Source organism: Podarcis melisellensis (genome assembly GCF_964234715.1).
Source record: "Podarcis melisellensis genome assembly, chromosome: 9".
Classification (NCBI taxonomy): domain Eukaryota; kingdom Metazoa; phylum Chordata; class Lepidosauria; order Squamata; family Lacertidae; genus Podarcis; species Podarcis melisellensis.
This window is the reverse complement of record NC_138541.1, coordinates 4,178,932-4,201,025: the sequence shown is the minus strand read 5'-3', so window position 1 is coordinate 4,201,025 and position 22,094 is coordinate 4,178,932. Positions and strand designations below refer to the sequence as shown.

General features: G+C 48.2%; 1 protein-coding gene across 2 annotated transcripts in view; it reads right to left on the bottom strand.

Moving 5' to 3' along the window:
• ADAM33 (ADAM metallopeptidase domain 33) overlaps window positions 1–22,094 on the bottom strand; it is a 94,134-nt gene that overhangs the window by 21,462 nt on the left and 50,578 nt on the right. For both annotated transcript variants that reach the window (XM_081924875.1, XM_081924874.1), the window contains exons 6-15: window positions 19,030–19,219; window positions 17,739–17,804; window positions 15,943–16,014; window positions 12,610–12,776; window positions 11,198–11,282; window positions 9,103–9,245; window positions 6,745–6,922; window positions 6,079–6,168; window positions 5,333–5,528; window positions 1,809–1,917 (exon numbers count right to left, since the gene is read on the bottom strand). In XM_081924875.1, coding sequence (XP_081781001.1) covers window positions 1,809–1,917; window positions 5,333–5,528; window positions 6,079–6,168; window positions 6,745–6,922; window positions 9,103–9,245; window positions 11,198–11,282; window positions 12,610–12,776; window positions 15,943–16,014; window positions 17,739–17,804; window positions 19,030–19,219 — 1,296 coding nt within the window. The remainder of the gene's footprint in view (window positions 1–1,808; window positions 1,918–5,332; window positions 5,529–6,078; window positions 6,169–6,744; window positions 6,923–9,102; window positions 9,246–11,197; window positions 11,283–12,609; window positions 12,777–15,942; window positions 16,015–17,738; window positions 17,805–19,029; window positions 19,220–22,094) is intronic.

Sequence of the window (22,094 nt, the reverse complement as noted above, 5' to 3'; positions counted from 1 at the left end):
CCTCGGGTTAAGAACTTAATGCGTTCTGGAGGTCCGTTCTTAACCTGAAACTGTTCTTAACCTGAAGCACCACTTTAGCCAATGGGAGCTCCTGCGGCCGCCACACGATTTCTGTTCTCATCCTGAAGCAAAGTTCTTAACCTGAGGTACTATTTCTGGGTTAGTGGAGTCTGTAACCTGAAGTGTATGTAACCCGAGGTACCACTGTACAACAATTCATCAGATAGTAAAAGCTTCCCTAAACTGGGCTGCTTTCACATGTCTTCTAAAAGTCGGATAGTTGTTAATTTCTTTGACATTTGATGGGAGGGCGTTCCACAGGGCGGGAGCCACTACCAAGAAGGCCCTCTGCCTCAGTGTCCGGGCAGAACGAAGTAGGTGGACACACTCCTTTGGGTATACTGGGCCGAGGCTGTTTAGTGCTTTAAAGGTCAGCACCAACCCTTTGAATTGTGCTCGGAAATGTACTGGGAGCCAATGCAGGTCTTTCAAGACCGGTGTTATGTGGTCTCGGCGGCCGCTCCCAGTCACCAGTCTAGCTGCTGCATTCTGGATTAGTTGTAGTTTCCGAGTCACCTTCAAAGGTAGCCCCACAGAGAGCGCATTGCAGTAGTCTAAGCGGGAAATAACTAGAGCATGCATCACTCTGGCCAGACAGTCTGCGGGCAGGGAGGGTCTCATCCTGCGTACCAAATGGAGCTGGGAGACAGCTGCCCTGGACACAGAATTGACCTGCACCTCCATGGACAGCTGTGAGTCCAAAATGACTCCCAGGCTGCGCACCTGGTCCTTCAGGGGCACAGTGACCCCATTCAGAACCAGGGAGTCCTCCACACCCGCCCACCTCCTGTCCCCCCAAAACAGTACTTCTGTCTTGTCAGGATTCAACCTCAATCTGTTAGCCACCATCCATCCTCCAAATGCCTTCAGACACTCACACAGGACCTTCACTGCCTTCACTGGTTCTGATTTAAAAGAGAGGTAGAGCTGGGTATCATCCGCATACTGATGAACACCCAGCCCAAACCTCCTGATGATCTCTCCCAGCGGCTGCATGTAGATGTTGAAAAGAATGGGGGAGAGGACAGAACCCTGAGGCACCCCACAAGTGAGAGCCCAGGGGTCTGAATACTCATCCCCCACCACCACTTTCTGAACATGGCTCAGGAGGAAGGAGCGGAACCACTGTATGACAGTGCCCCCAGCTCCCAGCCCCTCTAGACCGTCCAGAAGGATGTTATGGTCGATGGTATCAAAGGCCGCTGAGAGATCCAGCAGAACTAGGAAACAGCTATCACATTTGTCCCTAGCCTGCCAGAGATCATCGACCAGTGCAACCAAGGCAGTTTCAGTCCCATGGTGAGGCCTGAATCCCGACTGGAAGGGATCCAACTTCATCTGAAGTGTTGGGTACAGCTATTTTGGCTTAGATTAGATCATGGATAGCCAAGTTAGCTCCTTCCAGATGAGCTTGGACTCCAGTTCCCATCAACTCCATCCAAAATGGCCAATGCTCAGGGATGATTATAGACGTTGCTGTTCAACAACATCTGGCTTCTTCTGGGATTAGACGGACAGGCGTGGGATGCTGAGAACTGTCCTTTCCACAGGGATTTAGGGTAGCATCTCAACACCCGGGGTGGCCAATCTTGACGTTGCCGGACCACAATCCCATCATCTCTGATTGCAGGTCATGTTGGGTGCTTTTAAGGGAGACCAACAAGATCTGGAGGTCGCCAGAGTTCAGCTTTGGTCAACTAGACAAGCCCAGAGTCTGCACATTGTGGTGCGTCCAGACCAGAACCCACCTCCACGCACACTTGACGTAGTTGCCGTGGCGGTCCTTGCCGCAGTTGCCGTACATGTCGCCCGCCCGGTTGACGTCCCGGAAGCAAGCATCGGGAGCCGGCCAGGCACCTGCAGGTGGAAGCAGAGTTGAAGTGAGCTCAAGGAGATGGGCCACCAAAAGGCACATCTCTCCATTTGCAAGCAACTCCCACAGCCAGTTGCCCAGGAATGTACAAAGACAAGGAAAGTTTATTACCACCCGCTTTTTGTTCAGTATTTAGATAGAGACTTTGGAACCCAGCCTCTTGGATAATGGTGTTGTCCCAAGTGACTCTCAACTCCTCAGTCTCACCCATTTCCTCATTCATCATCAACATCATCTACATGCCCTCTGTCTTTGATCTCTTTGCTCTTCCACTTTCAAGGCCCTCCGGGTTCTGGGAGAGGGTGTGTGTGTCTGAAATGCTTTCTAATTTATTTATTTTTTATACTTTTCAAATATTTTTTATACTTTTCATTTCACTGATTCTGCAATCATTTTGACATTTCAAAACTTGACTTCCTTCCCCCTTTCTGCAGTTTTTTAAATTTATTGAATATCTTCTGCATATCCAGATTCGCTTAACTTACTCGTTTTGTTTTTTAAAAAATATTTTTATTGCTCAATTTCCACATAACAAATTATCAAACCCTGTAATCACATGCATTATTTTTTCTCACAAAGCCAGCCTGACAACACCCAAACTGCAACCCCCAAACTCTCCAGAAGATGGTGCTTGTTCCTTAGCTAAAATAAAATATGTGGAAATGCACAATCCGGTTCCCATAACTACTGTGCTGTGTTCAAGGTGTTGTTGAAGTGCTGAACTACTCGGAAGCAGTTTAGCTGAAAGACTAACTGCCCCAATACAGATCTGCAAAATCACTTAGATTACTATTGGGGGAGATTCTGCTCCTTGTACCTCAAGCTGTGGAATAGGTGTCTATCTGTATAACATGCATATGTTATACAGTGGTACCACTGGTTGCAAATGGGATCCGTTCCAGAGGTCCGTTCACAACATGAAAAGCGTGCAACCTGAAGTGCCATATCTGGACAGGTGCGCAGCGTGATTTGGCCTTTGTGCGCATGCGCGAAGCGCGATTCAGCGCTTCTGCACATGCGCGAGCAGCGAAACCCGGAAGTAACCCTTTCCAGTACTTCCGAGTCGCAACCTGAAAAAACATAACATGAAGCAAACATAACATGAGGTATGACTGTACACGTAATAACATCCGTTGTTGGCACCCTTGTGTTTCAAGAAGCAATGGAGTGCGCCTCTGAGGGTGACGTCAAACTGCTGTGTTAGCAGTGCCAAAGTGACCTCTCTGGGGTACAAACCTAGGTAATAAAAAGGTAAAGGTAAAGGACCCCTGGACAATTAAGTCCAGTCAAAGGCAACTATGGGGTTGTGGTGCTCATCTCGCTTTCAGGCCAAGGGAGCCAGCATTTGCCCACAAAAAGCTTTCTGGGTCATGTGGCCAGCAAGACTAAACAACTTCTGATGCAAAGGGAAACCAGAGAGCACGGAAACGCTGTTTACCTTCCTGCCACAGCAGTGCCTATTTAACTTCTGATCGGTTTTAGACCACAGCGCCACCCGCATCTTTTTCAGTAGGTTTTATTAAAGCTTAAAAGAAGGTATGCAAAGATTAATATTTGTCCGCAGACAGCTTCTGGGTCATGTGGCCAGCATGACTAAGCCGCTTCTGGCAAACCAGAGCAGCGCATGGATGGAAATGCCGTTTACCTTCCCGCTGCAATGGTACCTATTTATCTACTTCCGCTGGTGTGCTTTCAAACTGCTAGGTTGGCAGGAGCTGGGACAGAGCAACAGGAGCTCACCCCATCGCGGGGATTCAAACTGCTGACCTTCTGATCAGCAAGCCCAAGAGGCTCAGTGGTTTAGACCATAGCACCGCCTGTGTCCCAAGAGCAAGCCTGGGAAGTATGGCCCAAAGGAAAGGCGAGAAGGCAATTGGTGCAGGAGCTGCCGGAAAGAGATATACAAGGCGCCATCCAACTGTCTCAGGGACAGAGTGGATTTGTTTAGAGTTTGCTCCTTACTTTTTCTTCTTCTGAAGATATCCCGCAAATTTAGGGCCAGAGCTTTCCTTCTCCTAGATAGGCTTCCTTCCCAGGTATATGAGCCCCACCTGGGAACCACTTTCCCCTACATCACGTGCAGAAACCAGTGTGGTGTAGGAGAGCCAGTGTGGTGTAGTGGTTAGGAGCGGTAGTCTTGTAATCTGGGGAACCGGGTTCGCGTCTCCGCTCCTCCACCTGCAGCTGCTGGGTGACCTTGGGCCAGTCACACTTCTCTGAAGTCTCTCAGCCCCACTCACCTCACAGAGTGTTTGTTGTGGGGGAGGAAGGGAAAAGAGAATGTTAGCCGCTTTGAGACTCCTTAAAGGGAGTGAAAGGCGGGATATCAAATCCAAACTCTTCTTCTTCTTCTTCTTGACTATTGGCCCCACTCTTGGTCTCATCCGCTCAACGTACCAGAGCCTGTCTTTGCATGCAAGCTTCCTAACTCAACAAGGGTTTGCAACCCAATGGCTCCCCTCACCTGGTTTAACCGGCCAGTCAAAGCCATTCCCAGGGTGTGGCCCTATTGCATGCTGACAGCTTCTAAAAGCCACAGGTGAGAGCTGAGTGCAGGGTGGGGACCAAAGGTGGACAAACTACCCCAGAGGTAGCATGATATGCCCCCGACCAGAGGTACTACCCCTCCCTTAGCATCCCTCAAGGAGCATCTCTACCCGCATCATTCAGCCCGGACGCTGAGGTCCAGCTCCGAGAGCCTTGTGGCGGTTCCCTCCCTGTGAGAAGAAAGGTTTCAGGGAACCAGGCAGAGGGCCTTCTTGGTAGTGGCTCCCGCACTGTGGAACGCCCTCCCACCAGAAGTCAAGGAAATAAACAGCTATCTGACTTTTGGAAGACATCTGAAGGCAGCCCTGTTTAGGGAAGTTTAGGGAAGTGAACATGATTTGAGTTTCTACTGAATTGAGGCTGCATTTTAATATTGTATTTTAATCTTGTTTTTAAGTTCTATTTTAATCAATTTTTTTTATACCTGGTGTTAGCTGCCCTGAGTCTTGGCTGGGGGGGGTATAAATAAAATGTATTATCATTATTATTATTATTAATGTTTGATGTTTTATATTTTTTTTAATATTTTGTTGGGAGCCTCCCAGAGTGGCTGGGGAAACCCAGCCAGATGGGTGGGGTATAAATAATAATAATAATAATAATAATTATTATTATTATTATTATTATTATTATTATTATTACCCATGCATTTTTAAAAGAGATCATTGTATTTGTAGCAGAACTGGGGTTTATTTTATAAATAACAATAATCTTGCTTCTCAAGATCAAGGAGAGCATTAGAAAAGGAATCTGTGCCGGTGAGCTTGGCATCACGATTCTCAGAAAATTCCACCCCTGCGTAGAAAAGGAGCAGAGAGGGAAGGATATGTATGGGGCAGGGGAGGCGCTCACCTGGGCCCCACAGCTGGATGCATTGCTGTTCGTGGGTCAAGCACATGCCGTTGTTGCAGTAAGCCTCCCCGTAGGAGCACATTGAGCCATCTAGGAGGTAGACGTTGCTGGGGCAATAGGGGGAAGCCCCTGTGCAGTATTCAGGCAGGTCGCATGATCCGGCCGGCTCTCGGCACATGGTCCCAGCTGTCTTGAGCTACAGAACAGATGAAGACAAGAGAGAGAGTTATTGAGCAGTTAAGCTGGATGGCTTTTAAGTTGACGTATTTAGCATCCAAGACCATCTTGCGTTCAGGCCGAGGGAGCTGGCGTTTGTCCACAGACAGCTTTCCGGGTCATGTGGCCAGCAGGACTAAACCACTTCTGGTGCAATGGGACACTGTGACAGAAACCAGAGCGCTCAAAAATGCCATTTACCATCCTGCTGGAGCGGTACCTATTTATCTACTTGCACTGGTGTGCTTTTGAACTGCTAGGTTGGCAGGAGCAATGGGAGCTCACCCCGTCGCGGGGATTTGAACCGCCAACCTTCTGATCAGCAAGCACAAGAGGCTCAGTGGTTTAGACCACAGCACCACCCAGTTGAAAAGCAATGGGTTGTGTTGTGGTTTTTCTACAGGTGTGTTTCTTTCTTTCTTCTCTCTCTCCCCTCGTTAGCCTGATAAAGAACCACAGAATTGGGGAGTTGGAAGGGACCCGATCTGGTCCTGGAAATGGGGGAATCACAGCGAGATGGTTTGGAATACCTTGCAGCCTTCGCAGCAGTCGCCGTGCGCACACTCGCTCCCAGCTTTCAGGGTGCAGTTTTGTGGGTTGCAGCAAGGATTTGTGCATTCCTGGAAAGAGAGAGGGAAAAGAATGATCACCGCGATGATCGCCTGGAATAGCCCTCTTAAAGCCGAGGCTCTCCGAGGGTGTGGCATGCCACACAGTTGTGGCAGCAGAGGGTGGCAAGCTTGAAGGGAAAATTCAAGGACAATCAAAGGAACATTTAAAGCCCTAAACAGCCTCGGTCCAGTATATCTGAAGGAGCGTCTCCACCCCCATCGTTCTGCCTGGACACTGAGGTCCAGCGCCGAGGGCCTTCTGGCGGTTCCCTTGCTGCGAGAAGCCAAGTTACAGGGAACCAGGCAGAGGGCCTTCTTGGTAGTGGCACCCGCCCTGTGGAATGCCCTCCCACCAGATGTCAAAGAGAAAAACAACTACCAGACTTTTAGAAGACACCTGAAGGCAGCCCTGTTTAGGGAAGCTTTTAATGTTTAATAGACTACTGTATTTTAATACTCTGTTGGAAGCTGCCCAGAGTGGCTAGGGAAACCCAGCCAGATGGGTGGGGTATAAATAACAAATTATTATTATTATTTGGCCCCAGCACCTCTCTGTACAGAAATTCTGATGCCGCAAAGACATACCTCCACCTCCCCGCAGTCACATTCCTCGCCGTCCTCCAGGAATCCGTTGCCGCATTTCTTGCCCACCACCAGGTCCTTGGTGTCGGGCATGTTGAAAAGACACATGCCACCCCCTCGGTGGAAGTAGCTCTCCAGTTGCTTCCGACTGCAGGAGCTGAAGACTTTCGGAAAGGGGTGGCTGCAGAGACAGACACAGGCAAAGAGGGGCGACTGTCAATATTGATTAATTGAATTTCCATACCGCCTTTCTTCTATAGATCTCAGGAAGGTTCACAACTTAAAAACACAAGATGAAAACTAATAATAATAATAATAAGCAGAGGGGCGCTTGAGGCGTAACGGACTTTCAGATTGCAAAAAGCTGGCATCACTGGATCAAGTTCATGCATTTTGTTGAATTAGTTAAACTGTGCAGTTTTAACTGTGCCGTAAATTGTCACTGTTTTATTGTGTTATTAATTTCCGTGGTGGGACGTGCAAACTATATATATTGTTTATTTTATTTTAAATTGGTTAAAGATTGGAAATTCCTCATAGATTTTTTTTGCATGAGAAAGAAAAAGAAATAATGATATCTGGATTTGAGGATTGAAGATAATGTTTGTTTACAGAAAGTGGCTTTGTTGGGTGTTAGATTTGATTGGACAAAGTGAATAGTTTTTTTAAAGCAGACACGTAAAGAATCGGAAGTTCTTTATTTTCTGAATCTGATTTTTCGATCTTTCTCTTTTAACCTCTTTCTACTCTATTTATCTCCCTCACCCCTTTTTTCTGTTTTTATTGTATCTAGAGAAAAGTCTTGGTTTGGTTTTCTTAAAAACAGGGTGGCGATGTTAAGTTTTTGTCTCTAAAAACCTTAATAAAATTTATTTTTAAAAATGAATAATGCTTTAAATAAGGTAGGGAGGGCACAGGGGATGAGTCTGTGGAACCGTAAAGTTTGGGACCCACTGCTCTAACCACTACACCCCACTGCCTCGCCCTCAGTCTCCTGGGATGGCGCTCTACCACGGAGCCAGGGCTTCTGCCCAAATGTGTGGCTTGTCCCTAGAGAGGTCTTGTCCCACTGCACCCATACAGCCCAGAACCCTCTCTCCAAAACCGACTTCCTCCGTGTGATTTATTTCGGTGCCCTGAACAGCCTTGAAATCCGAGCCTCGTGGTCTCCTTGACATTTCTCCTTCCCCCTCGACAACGGCTCTTTTGTGTGACAGCCGATCCCGCCGCCAATGTCGGCGGCACGGACGCAAGCACTGGGGCCCTCAAACCCTCAGTGTCTTTAAGTCTATAAACAGCCTCGTGCCGGGCGCTTTCCGGAGAGGAGAAAGGCTTCACTGTTTTGTGCCGGCTCCTCTCAACACATCCGACAGACACGGAACAAGACCCTTGTTTCCCAACATGTGGCTTGCTTCCGAAAGACAACTGCACTCGATTCGCCCCCCCCTTTCTCTCGCCATTGTACATCTGTCTCCATTTTTGCATCCTTGCTGGCTGCAAGAAAACCGGATTTAATTTCTGGGGCTGGTAGTGCCATGCCCCTGGCTCCTGGGGTTCTGGATGGCAGCAGGGAAAATAAAGAAAGGGGAGCACAGTTCCCAGGGTGGGTTAACAATCAATCCCTCTCCAAAGGGAACTCTGGGAATTGTAGCTCTGAGAGGGGAATAGGGGGTTTCCAAAAAACTCTCAGCACTCTTAACAAATTACAGCTTCCAGTGGGGTGGAAGCAAAGGCTGTTTAAAGTGGGTATCTAATTAAAAGACGCCTGCTTCTTGGCAGAAAAGCAATGACAAACCTAGACAGCATCTTAAAAAGCAGAGACATCACCTTGCCAACAGGTATAGTTAAAGCTATGGTTTTCCCAGTAGTGATGTATGGAAGTGAGAGCTGGACCATCAAGAAGGCTGATCGCCAAAGAATTGATGCTTTTGAATTATGGTGCTGGAGGAGACTCTTGAGAGTCCCATGGACTGCAAGAAGATCAAACCTCTCCATTCTGAAGGAAATCAGCCCTGAGTGCTCACTGGAAGGACAGATCCTGAAGCTGAGGCTCCAATACTTTGGCCACCTCAGGAGAAGAGAAGACTCCCTGGAAAAGACCCTGATGTTGGGAAAGATGGAGGGCACAAGGAGAAGGGGACGAGAGAGGACGAGATGGTCGGGCAGTGTTCTCGAAGCTGCCAGCATGAGTTTGACCAAACTGCGGGAGGCAGTGGAAGACAGGAGTGCCTGGCATGCTCTGGTCCTTGGGTCACGAAGAGTCGGACACGACTAAACGACTAAGCAACAACAACACTGCGCAGTGTGTCACTGAGGCTTTGACAAGCTCATGTTTGGTTTCCCTGCCCCAAACCTTCTTACCCGGTAGCAGCAGCCATGACGCAGCCACCCTGGGACGCCGTGGCCTCAACGCAGCACCCCTCAGGGTCGTGGCTCATGCCGAAGTTGTGGCCGATTTCGTGGGCCATGGTGGCGGCCGCTCCAATGGGCAGCTCTGAATGGTCCTGGGACAGAGGATTGTGGTCATCATTTTCATTATCATCATCGCCTAATTCATCCCCTGCCCTCTGCCAGGAGGTCCCAGGGCTGTGACAATTCAATCAAAACTAAAACAGGCTACAATCCCAGGAATTTTTTGATGGGGTCCCTGAAAACACACAGCGAGGGGAAAGAGGTAGGTCTTCAGCAGGGCCGGATTTAAGTTTGATGAGGCCCTAAGCTACTGAAGGTAATGGGGCCCTTTATACGTCCAGCTGTCCTTTGCCATGAAACCAGTCCATGCAGAATGTAGGCACCCTATATATAGAAATGAGCAAACTAGTGATATCTTAGGGAGCTAAACTAGTGATATCTTAGGGAGCAGGCTAGCAGGCAGGGCCCATTACAGTCATACCTTTGGTTACAAATGCTTCAGGTTGCGTTTTTTCGGTTTACGGACGTGCCAAACGGGTTACCTCCGGGTTTCGGCAGCCGCACATGCACAGAAGCACTAAATCGTGCTTTGTGCATGCACAGAAATGCCGAATCGCAACGCGTGCGCAGACGCGGCGCTGCGGGTTGCGAATGTACCTCCCACACGGATCACGTTCACATCCCGAGCATCCACTGTTTTTGCATTATAGGAGCCTACACAACACAAAACACTGTTGCTGTATGTAGGTTTTAGTTTATTTGTTTTTTATCTTATATTTTGGAGATGTACATCCAGGTTTTATTTCCTTTAAAAAAAATTAGGGGGGCCAAGAAACTAGGGCCCTAAGCTATAGCTTGTTTAGCTTATACGTAAATCCGGCACTGGACTTCAGCATTCGCCGGAAGCTGTACAGTGAAGGAGCCGGGGTGTGGGACATACATGCAGGGGGAACCTCTTCTGGCTAAAGGAGAGGAGAACATCATAGAATCATAGATTGGGGCCCCCAAAGGTCATCCAGTCGAACCCCTTGAAATGCAAGCAAACCAGGGCCACATTTCAGGGACTCGGGTTTGGCCGCAAAACCCCTTTTAGACAAACCAAACCAAATCTACCCTGTTCCTGCCCCTAAAACCCAACGATGCTTGTCGATACGTTCAGCGGACTCTCCTCCATTGGCGGTTTTTAAGCAGATGCTGGATGGGTTCTTTAGCTTTGATTCTCGCATCGAAGAGGGTTGGACTAGATGACCTTTGCTGGTCCCTTCCAACCCTACAATTCAAAGATTTTCCAATATCTGGGGCCTTTTCCCTGCCGATATGGGATGGGAACCCCAAAGACACTGAGACCGGCAGCTAAGTGAGGTTGCACCCGGCAGAACCCGACTCTTCCTTCCCCCAAGGCGAAGTGCCTCTTGCTCCATGAACAAAGAGGATAATTTTGCGCAGACGAAGGAGATGCTGTTGAGAAGCTTTCACCAACCAGATTGCCATCCTGTCGCTTGAAACTACAACTCCTGAAATATACTCGGAGTTGAGAGTGGATTTCATGCTCTTTATTCAGCTCATAGTGGTGAGGAGGAATGGAAGTTCCCCCAGAATGTCTGCTTTATATATATTATTTACACAATGGGCCCCAGGTGATTGGCTAATTCTGGGGTTCTCCTGTAGGCCAATCAGGTTGCGGATTCACTTCCACCTGGCGCTGGATTGGGTGGCTCCAGTGGACCAATCAGACTGCTGCATTTTGGATCCTATTGTTCTAGGACCAATCAGACTGCTGCATTCTGGATCCTATTGTTCTAGGACCAATCAGACTGCTGCATTCTGGATCCTATTGTTCTAGGGCCAATCAGACTGCTGTATTCTGAATCCTATTGTTCTAGGGCCAATCAGCTGCATTTTGGATCCTATTTTATTCAGTACATAACAACTCCCATCAGCCCCAGCCAGCTGATGGGAGTTGTAGTTGAAAACAGCAACCAGTTTGCGGAAGACAGCTCTAGATAGCAAGAGGAGAATCGAGGAGCAGCAATCTTCTCCTTACCATGCTCACCCCGCCGGAGTTTTCCGCACTGCACATGCCCTCCAGCGGCGCCATCCCAATGGTCGTCCCAACAAAGGTCATCCCGCTGTGGAGACAGGAAAGGGAAGGGGGAAAACAGAGGGAAGAGACCTGGGGTCGGTTTTTTAGGTTTCTTGCAACATGCAGTCAGTAGCAGTGGTTACATACCTTTCTGACCACTGCTCCATAGCTATTGTTGTTATACAATTCCATACACCATATAGATGGAGTATGCACTTTTGATTTTATATTGAATTGGCATTATAGTTCATGCGTAGAAAGGTAAAGGTAAAGGGACCCCTGACCATTAGGTCCAGTCATTGCTGACTCCCACCACTGCGGTGGGAAGGTAAACGGCGTTCCCATGCACTCTGGCTTCCGTCATGGTGTCCCGTTGTGACGGAAGTGGTATAGTCCTGCTGCTGGCCACATGACCCGAAAGCTGTCTGTGGACAAACACTGGCTCCCTCGGCCTGGAAGCAAGATGAGCGCTGCAACCCCATAGTCGTCTTTGACTGGACTTAACCTTTCAGGGTTCCTTTACCTTTACCTTTACCTAACCTTACCTCTTCCCAGTGGCGTAGCGTGGGGGGTGCAGGGGGGCCAGCCGCACCGGGCGCAACATCTGGGGGGCGCGCTCGCACTCGCAGCTCTCTGCCCCTACCTGGCTCACTCACTCTCTCTCACTGCAGTGCTGGCTGTGCGAATCCGATCCGAGCCGCCGGGTCGCTGCCCACTGTGGAGGAGGGTGGGTGCCAGGCGTGCGGTGCGGAGAGAGAGCGAGGGACTATCTGGGGGAGGGACAGTGCAGCGGCCACCCAGCGCAGCGCTGAGCGCGGGAGAGAACCACACCAGACCAGACCAGGCAGCAGCAAGAAGCTGGCAGCGGCGGCAGGTTAGGGGTTAGGGGGCGCAAATTACTTGCCTTGCCCCGGGTGCTGACAACCCACGCTACGCCACTGCCTCTTCCACTTTAAATGTCAGTATTCCCTGGGAAGGGATGGTTTGAATCTGTGGTGTGGGTGTGCATCTGAGCCCATTTGCCACCTCAGTGAATACTGGGAACTGTAGTTTGCTAAGGGTGCTAGGGATTTGTAGGTCCATGAGGGTTAAGCTACAGTTCCCAGGATAAATGGGAAAACGCAATCAATAACAACACACACTGCGGCTGGAAAACTGCATTGCAAAATTCAGAGAAGCGCAAATTCTGGAGGATAGCTGCGTTTTGGTTCACGTACCGGTTTGGAAAAAATAATAATAATGGGTGGATCATTTCATTAAAATGCAGGGGAAGTGCCCTACACACACACACACACACACACACACACACACACACAACCCGCCCCCTAGCATGAGCCAGCTTATCGATGGCTGCTTCTGAAACGATGACTCACGTCAGCAGCTGGGCATTGTCGTGCTTCTTCCGGGCCTTCAGAGACTTTTTCCACTGCAGGAAGGACATGAGCGAGGCGTGAGCATCGCTGCTCAAGCTGCACTGGTCCCTCTCGGTCCAGACCTCCAGGCCGATCAGGGCCACTTTGATATTCAGGGACCTGTAAAACTGGGGAAGAGCAGGAAGAGAGGAAGAGGGTTATTAACAACAACAACAACAACAATAATACAGTCATACCTGAGGTTGAATGCGCTTCGGGTTGAGCGCGTTCGAGTTGTGCTCCGCGGCAACCCTTGCGCATGCGCAGATGCTCAAAATGACGTCATACGCGTGCGCAGAAGCGGCGAAAAGCGGCGCATGCGTGCACAGACGTGCCATCACTAGTTACATTTGCTTCTAGATACGAACGGGGCTCCAGAATGGATCCCGTTCGTATCTAGAGGTACCACTGTAATGGACCCATAGTTCACCTGCAAGATCACCTTGCCCACTTGACTACCGTCATACCTCGGGTTACAGACACTTCAGACTGCGTTTTTTTGGGTTACTGACCCACCAAAACCCGGAAGTACCGGAACGGGTTACTTCTGTGGGATGTAAACACAGGAGCAGTCAATGACAACATTCCTAGAGTGTACATGTTAGAACATGGGGAGGGATGTCTGTCCAGCAAGCCGGTAAACTTCCTGGGGACGGACTTCCTCCGCATGTGACCAGAGGTGGGTGTGGCCTCACCTGTGCAGGTAAATGATAAAAGCACAGGGCAGGCAGCCATCTCTCTCTCTCTGCCATCTTCCTTCGATGAGGAAACATCTAAGGATGCTCTCTTGGCTCCCAGCCAAGAGAGGAGATAAGGACTATCTTGCTACAAGATAGATTCTAAATGTATTTTACCTTTTTAAGCTGTCTGCCTTCTGGGATCATATTGTGAACAGAACGTGAGTAAACTCTTTTATACTTTTATAACGACTGTGTCGTGTCTTGTATTTTAAGAGGGAACAAAGGGGAAATTACCAGAGTAATTATTATAGAGGTTCTAGCGAACCTGTGCAGACATTACCGTTGCGAACTAAAAGGGGAATGTCATAAACTCTGCTGATATTTTGGGAACTTGTTAGCACAAATTGGATTTGGATATAATCTCACAATATATCCTCTCCTGCACCCCAGAACATTCCCACAACCTCTGGGTTTCAGCGGTCGCACATGCGCAGAAGAGCTAAATCGTGCTTTGTGCATGCGCAGAAGCGCCACATCACAACCCATGTGTGTGCAGATGCTCAGATGCCGGTTGCGAACGCTGCAGGCTGCGAACATGCATCCCGTGCGGATCACGTTCGCAACCCAAGCGTCCACTGCACTTCAATCTGTAGAGCTGGCCCTCTTACAGGTGCCAGATAATACCCCGCTCTGCATTTGTAAGAAATCAATCTTTCCGTGTGGCAGCACCTCTGGAACTCACCGCCTATTGAGGCAATTTCACTGTACACTTTCTGGCACCTGCTAAAGGCCTCTTTGTTTCTCAGGCAAGCCTTCCTGGACATTATTAGCATTGCTTTGTATTAAATTTGTATACCACCCTTCGTTCGAAGATCGCAGGGCGGTTCACCACGTAAAAATGCAATATGTATTTTAAAACCAATAACCTCCCCACCCCCCAAAAAACCCAACACATTTAGAATGTTTTAATCTGCTCTTAGTTTATTGCGGATTTTGTCTTTTGCAAGTTTTAAAGAGTTCATAAGAGTTTGAAGGGACCACTGGGGTCATCTAGTCCAACCCCCTGCAAGGCTGAGGTCTTTTGTCCAGTGTGGAACTCGAACCCATAACCTTGAGGTTAAGAGCCTCATGCTCTAACTGACAGACATCCTGGCTTCCAGTTGTTTTTACTGATAGTTTTATTGGCTTGTTCTCTTTGTAAGCTGCTTGGAGGGTTTTGCTTTTTGAAATGAAGCAGTGTATAACTTTACTATACGAAATAAATAAGCGTGCTGTTAGCCCCCCAACACTGTTAAGTCAGGCATAATAATAATAATTAATAATAATAAATTTTTATTTATACCCCACCCCTCCCGGTTCAGAAAACTGGGCTCAGGGCGGCTAACAACAAATTTAAACACTTAATTATAGAAGCAGCAGAAAATACAGTATAAAAACGTGAATAACAATAAAATTCAAAGTTCAGAAATCAATTTGGGGGAAATCCATCTAATAAGCATTAGATAGTCACCAGGGCTAGCTGGCTGAATTGGTCCTACTTGGGCCAGCGAGGAGGCCAGGGGAGAATTAGCTGTGGGGTCTCAGAGCAGCTAATCTTCACAAAAGGGGAGGGAAGAGAAGGGAAATAAAAGATCAGGCTGAATTCAAATTAAAGGCCAGGAGGAATAGCTCTGTCTTACAGGCCCAACGGAAGGAGGTTAAATCCTGCAGGGCCCTGGTCTCATGGGACAGAGCATCCCACCAGGTCAGAGCCACCACTGAGAAGGCCCTGGCTCTGGTGGAGGATAGTCTGACTTCCTTAGGGCCCGTGACCTCTAAACTATGGTTATTCATGGACCTGAAGGTCCTCTGCGGGGCAGACCAGTAGAGGCGGTCCCGTAAATACGAGGGCCCTAAGCCTATGGTCCTCCACAACCCCCTGGGACTGGCGGCTGGTCCATTAGGGCAGGTGGGGCCCTGCCCCACTAATCTCAGTGCGCCAGCCCCACCTGCTTAACTTTTCTTTTACATCCAGCCCAGACGGCCAACTTCCCCTTCCTTAGTCTCTGCACTGGCCTTGTAGAACTCAGCCCGGAGGAAGAGGACTAAACCAGAATTACTTGGCTCGGGCTCTCATTGCCTCTGGCGCCACCTAGTGTCGGACTCCCTGCCTCCTGCCCTACCAGGTCTGATTTGCACCAGCCACCACTGTTGTGGACAACCACTCCCAGCAGACCTGACCACCGCTCCCTGATCATTGCTGGGGCTGATGGGAGTTGTAGTGCAAAGCACCCGGGGGGCGCCAGGTTGGGGACAGCTTGGTCTGCGCTGACTTATAGCACCTCTTAGGGGTTTCAGAACGGAGTCTTCCTCAATTTGCTCAGCTGGTAAGAGTGTGGTGCTGACAATGCCAAGGTTATGGCCTGATCCTGTTCCAATCATAGGAATGCTGCAATGAGGGAATATGCAGCTGTCCCTTCGGGGATCGAACCTCCAACCTTGGCATTGTCAGCATCATTCTTTAACCAACCAAGCTATCCATCTCCAGGGCTCTTTTTATGGGCTTATGACCTTGATGTTCAGAATAGGTAGCTGTGGATAACCCAGGTTTTGCGGATGGTCTCTGAGCGATTACCTTGTCTACGTAATTCGCGATCTCCAAGATCCGTTGCTTGGTGTGCCCCAGATTTTGCTTTTGAGATGAAAACTGGGAAGGAGACAGTGGATGAGGAGGGGGAAAGGGAGAAAAGGAGAGGCAAAGGAACAAATTTAGGAACATTCCTTCAGCCAAAACTAACACACTCTGCTGGATGCTCTTTGAAGAATTACTTCCCCCACGATGCACGGAATATGTGAGAATGACTGCGCTTAAATTCAGAAGGATCTGTCTTCATCCAAACCAGCGTGTCCCAAACTTTATCACGCCTTTGGTTCCTTAAACTTACCCCCAGTTCTCCCTACGCTAGAAGAAGCGTTATTCAGAATAGCAGTTTGCATGTCCCGGTAAGAAATATTATTATATTTCTATACCACCTTTCATCTGTAGACTTCAAGATGGTTCACAACATAAAAATACAAGGTAAAAACACAAAATACATAATGAAAACAAGAACAATACAATACAATAACCCCCCAGTCCTTGGATAAAGAGAAGTATATAGATAATAAAAGTAACAACAACAACAACACATTCAAAGCATTCCCCCAAGAATCCTGGATACAATAAAATTCAAAATACACTTTTAAAATTCAAAACACACTTAAAATTCAAAGCAGTCACAACTGATTCACATTTATCCAGAATCTAATTGACACCAATCCCTTTAACTCATTCAACAAATTCGATCCAATTCCACTGCCCCATTGGGGGGGGGAAGTACCGCCCACTTTGGGAATGACCGTTCCAGACCATCCTTCATCTGCCTGGTGCTTTCCTGGTGTAGTTCTGGACTACAACTCCCATCATCCCCAGCCATCGCTGATGGGAGCTGGTAGCCCAAAACATCTGGCAGGGACCACGTTGGAACAGGTGGACACCAACAACAGCAGAACACTTGTCCTGCTTGTGGTCTTGCCAGGGACATCTGGTCGGGGAGCTGACCTGAGCTTTGGGCATTCAGGAAGCTTCATGAAGCCCCTGGCTCTCCAATGATCTCCAAGATTCAGTGCAGCGTTGAGGACCACCTCTCCTCATTCTCTCCTACCTAGGACCACCAGAAGTCCTGATGTTTCTCCAAGCACAGAAGGAGAGCAGGGCTCCTGCTCGATCCTGGGCCATCTCTTGGGGGAAAAACACACTCCCCAGCAGAAAGCTGGAAAATGCATTTGTGGACCCTTGTATCTTGCCTCTTCTCATGAAGCATTGTGCGCCACAAAGCCAGGCTAAGGGCACATAGGTTGGCAAGATCTGGACTGCTGGGAAGGTGGGCTTTGGAGTCTCTGCATGGCTGGACCACTCAGTTCACAGAGGAATTTGTACAAAACCCTCTTTCTACCCATGCTACCTGACAGCAATGTGATTTATGGAAGTGAGAGCTGGACCATAAAGAAGGCTGATTGCAGAAGAATTGATGCTTTTGAATTCTGGTGCTGGAGGAGACTCTTGAGAGTCCCATGGACTGCAAGAAGATCGAACCTATCCATTCGGAAGGAAATCAGCCCAAGTGCTCACTGGAAGGACAGATTCTGAAGCTGAGACTCCAAGACTTTGGCCATCTCATGAGAAGACTCCCTGGTAAAGACCCTGATGTTGGGAAAGATGGAGGGCCCAAGGAGAAGGGGACGACAGAGGACGAGATGGTTGGACCAGCATGAGTTTGACCAAACTGTGGGAGGCAGTGGAAGACAGGAGTGCCTGGCGTACTCTGGTCCAGGGGTCACAAAGAGTCGGACACAACTAAACAACAACAACCTGACATCAAAAATTCTCACCAGGGTGTAGTCTGCAACAATGAAGAGCTCCATGTATTTCAGGGTTCTCCAGGCATCTCTCCTTTTCTGAAAGACAAATTTGCTCAGTGTCACCAGGAAGGAAGGAAAAGCAACTATTGTGGTGATCCTCGCCAGGGCCGGATTAAGACCTTTAGAGGCCCTAAGCACTGAAAAGATTTTGCTGTCCTCAGATATGTCTCATTCAAAATATAAACAAGAAACCATAAAATAAAATTTTATTTTTCAAAACCTACAGTACGATAAAAATAATGTTCATTTTGGTACAGGTGGATTTTGGTGGGGCTAACCTAAATTTCTGGCATATGGTTGAATCGTTTCCATGAATTGCTGGCACAGCCTGGACACGACTCATGACTCGGGAGCCACACCAGGGTTCATCTCCCCACTCAGCCACAAAACTCAGTGGGCAACCTTGGCCAGCCATTGCCTCTCAGTCTGACCTACCTCAAGAGTTTGGATTTGATATCCCGCTTTATCACTACCCGAAGGAGTCTCCAAGTGGCTAACATTTTCCTTTCCCTTCCTCCCCCACAACAAACACTCTGTGAGGTGAGTGGAGCTGAGAGACTTCAGAGAAGTCTGACTAGCCCAGCGTCACCCAGCATCTACATGTGGAGGAGTGGGGAAGCGAACCCGGTTCCCCAGATTACGAGTCTACCGCTCTTAACCACTACACCACACTGGATCTCGTTGTTGCGGGGTGGGTGAGAGCCAGGGAATGCCACCTTGAGTTCTGGAAAGGTTTATTTATTTATTTAATCATTTTTTCAATACAAACAACAACCGCAAAAGACACATACAACAAAAACCATAACAACACTAATAACACAATTTGACAATTCAGATTTGAATGCACTGATATACCTATGACTACACCTTTTTAACAATATTTCCCCACCTCTCCTCCCCCTACTTCCCACCACTATCCGCCTCTTATTGCTTAAATATTCCTTCCAGATTTCTTCATATTTATCCATTCTTAATTTGCGTCGACATGCAATTCATTCATATGTAGCTAATCTGTCCGTATTGTCAATCCATGTGCTCAATGGAATCTTTTTGCGGCTCTTCCAATTCATCAAAACAAGTTTTTTTGCTTCTAATATAGCACGGTACATCCATTTATTTATTTTTGACCACTTGCAATCTCCCACGTTTCCGGAATATAATTTACAATTAAATTCAATACCCCTATCCTTGCCGGAAAGGTGAGATGAACAAAAACCTATTAGCTTCCTAATCTGTCCACTTATTGTGCCCAAAGGCTTACCCGCTGATGTGCAGACGGATTGAAGGACCGGGCGAAATCGACTATGCTGCTTTGCATCTGGTCACCATGCCCACAGGTCCCGCCTTTGATTGGCAGGTGTTCTGCCCTATAGACGATGTGAGGCTCAGAGTCCGGGCTGGCTGGGGGTTTCAGGTAGTAGCTGTCGTTGTGGTTGAGGGTGATCAGGCCACTGGCGGAAGAACAAAAGAGCGCGATTGGAACAACAGCCGCCATCTTTAACAAAGAGTCAGGGGGATTTATAATTCATCTTGGAGACCACTGTAAGCAGATGAAAACATGAGCAGGGTTGCAATAGCACTTGTAACTTAGCAAATACTATGGAGATGATGGAGTAATACGAAAGATGGACTACTGAATAATATGCAGTTGAAAAGGTTGACAGTAGGACCCAAGGAGCGGAAGGTGGGAAGTCTAGAGATTCGGAGGAATCTGTAAAGATGGATGCCTAGACTTGTAAAACGAAATTAAAATTATTTCAATTCAAAATCAGCAGCAGCAGCAGCTGTGGCTGTTATTATTATTATTAAAAACAAAACAAAAAAACAAAAAAATTTCCTTCCAGTAGCACCTTAAAGACCAACTAAGTTAGTTCTTGGTATGAGCTTTCGTGTGCATGCACACTTCTTCAGATACACTGAAGAAGATACACAGATACACTGTGTATCTGAAGAAGTGTGCATGCACACGAAAGCTCATACCAAGAACTAACTTAGTTGGTCTTTAAGGTGCTACTGGAAGGAAAAAAATTTTTGTTTTGACTATGGCAGACCAACACGGCTACCTATCTGTAACTACTACTACTACTACTATTATTATTATTATTATTATTATTATTATTATTATTGTTATTGTTATTGTTATTGTTATTGTTATTGTTATTGTTATTATTATTCAAGGATTTGTTTGTTTTTCTGTTTGTGTTGTTTATTAGTGTTATAAAATGAATAAAAAATTGGGGGGAATGAAATGGTTGTGTGGAAGGCAGTAATAAGCGGATGGGGGGTGATAATGATGCTCAAAATAGCGGAAAAACAACTTCACCAGTAGCTCCCTTCTCAAGCAATCGTTTCCCTGCCACCTGCCAGCTCACCTGTGTTTTTAAACTGGTGATGCCTGTGAACCTAGAACTTTCACCATTGCAAAGCAAACCCTGCGTGGCTCGAAATTTTGGTGGCAGGAGACAAGGCTAAAGAACGGGACTCAAACACGGGGAGACTCAGGACCAAACGTTCCACTCAGCCATGAAGCTGAATGCTCTGGTTATCTCCCGCTTGGACTACTGCAATGTGCTCTACGTGGGGCTACCTTTGAAGGTGACTCTGAAACTACAACTAATCCAGAATGCGGCAGCCAGACTGGTTACTGGGAGTGGCCGCCGAGACCACATAACACCAGTCTTGAAAGACCTACATTGGCTCCCAGTGCGTTTCCGAGCACAATTCAAAGTGTTGGTGCTGACCTTTAAAGCCCTAAACGGCCTTGGTCCAGTAGACCTGAAGGAACATCTCCACCCCCATCGTTCTACCCAGGCACTGAGGTCCAGCTCCGAGGGCCTTCTGGCAGTTCCCTCTCTGCGAGAAGCCAAGTTACAGGGAACCAGGCAGAGGGCCTCCTCGGTAGTGGCACCCGCCCTGTGGAACGCCCTCCCATCAGATGTCAAAGAGAACAACAACTACCAGATTTTTAGAAGACATCTGAAGGCAGCCCTATTTAGGGAAGCTTTTAAATGTTTGATGTATTACAGTATTTTAATATTCTTTTCGAAGCAGCCCAAAGTGGCTGGGGAAGCCCAGCCAGATGGGTGGGGTATAAATAATAAATTATTATTATTATTATTATTATTAAAAGATGCTGCCCAATCCCCACATCTCAGCCGAGCCTGCTTTGCAGGGCTGTTGTGAGCCACACAGAGCCAGGGCTGGTGTTTCTGCGAGGGAGGGGGCAGGGAGATCGGTCAAGGCAAAGCAAACAATGAAAAAATTCACCCAGCCTGCACATTCCAGTCCTAAAACTTTGTTTTTCCCTGAATTACGGTGTTCTGGCTTTCCACAATTACTCCAGGGGAAAGGAATGTCTGTGCTTCTGTTGTGGCTGGCCTGAGCTTACCACTCTGCAAGCCGGACGGGGACGGGTGTGGGGTGCAAGCTTGCCGAAGATGCCTCAGAGATTTGGTCCTCCCCAGAGCTCCCTCTTCCCACGCAAACAGCCCAGAATAAGAGGCTGGTCCATGAGGGCAGTGCCGCATCAACCTTGACTTAAACCTCTCATTGGGAGGCTCTACCTCTTGTTGGCTCTGGCGCCCCCTACTGCTGGTCTCCATGCCTCTTGCCCAACCGGTCTCAATGAGCCCAAGACCCCACCTATGCACCAGGATCGCATTGCCCCAGTTCAACTCTAGATGGCGATGTTTAAGCTGCTGGGAAGGTGGGCTTTGGAGAGCCCACAACCCTGCGAAGTTGTCCGTTCCGCAGTCAAGCAGGGTCACAGAGGCAAGAAGCTAACTCTCTCCCTTCCATCCCACAGACCCGATCTCAATTGCCACAAAGACCCCTCTGGTTTTTGAGAAAGAAAAATAGATGGGGAGCGCTGCACCCGAAGCTCTCCTCCCACCTACATGGCACATCTGATGCCTGCAAATTGAGACCAGACACCCTTTGGAAACCCCAATCCTACAACAGACAGACCCCCGTTGGGGTGGGGAAACAGACAAAATAACCCAGCTTCTGTTTTTGCAAGGAGATAAATCTAAAGCAGTGTTGGCCAAACTTGGGTCTCCTGCTGTTTTGGGACTACAATTCCCATCATCCCTGACCACTGGTCCTGTTAGCTAGGGACGATGGGAGCTGTAGTCCAAAAACAGCTGTAGGGCCAAGTTTGGCCAAAACTGATCTAAATAACCTCAGGCGTTTTCTAAACATTTAGAAACAAGAAGGGGCTTGGGGAAATCAGGGAGCTTTGCAACGATTTGCTATGCAGCTAGAGAGAAGCAGCATGGGAACTGGTTGCAGGTTTGATCCCGGAATGGGACAGCGGAATATTCCTGC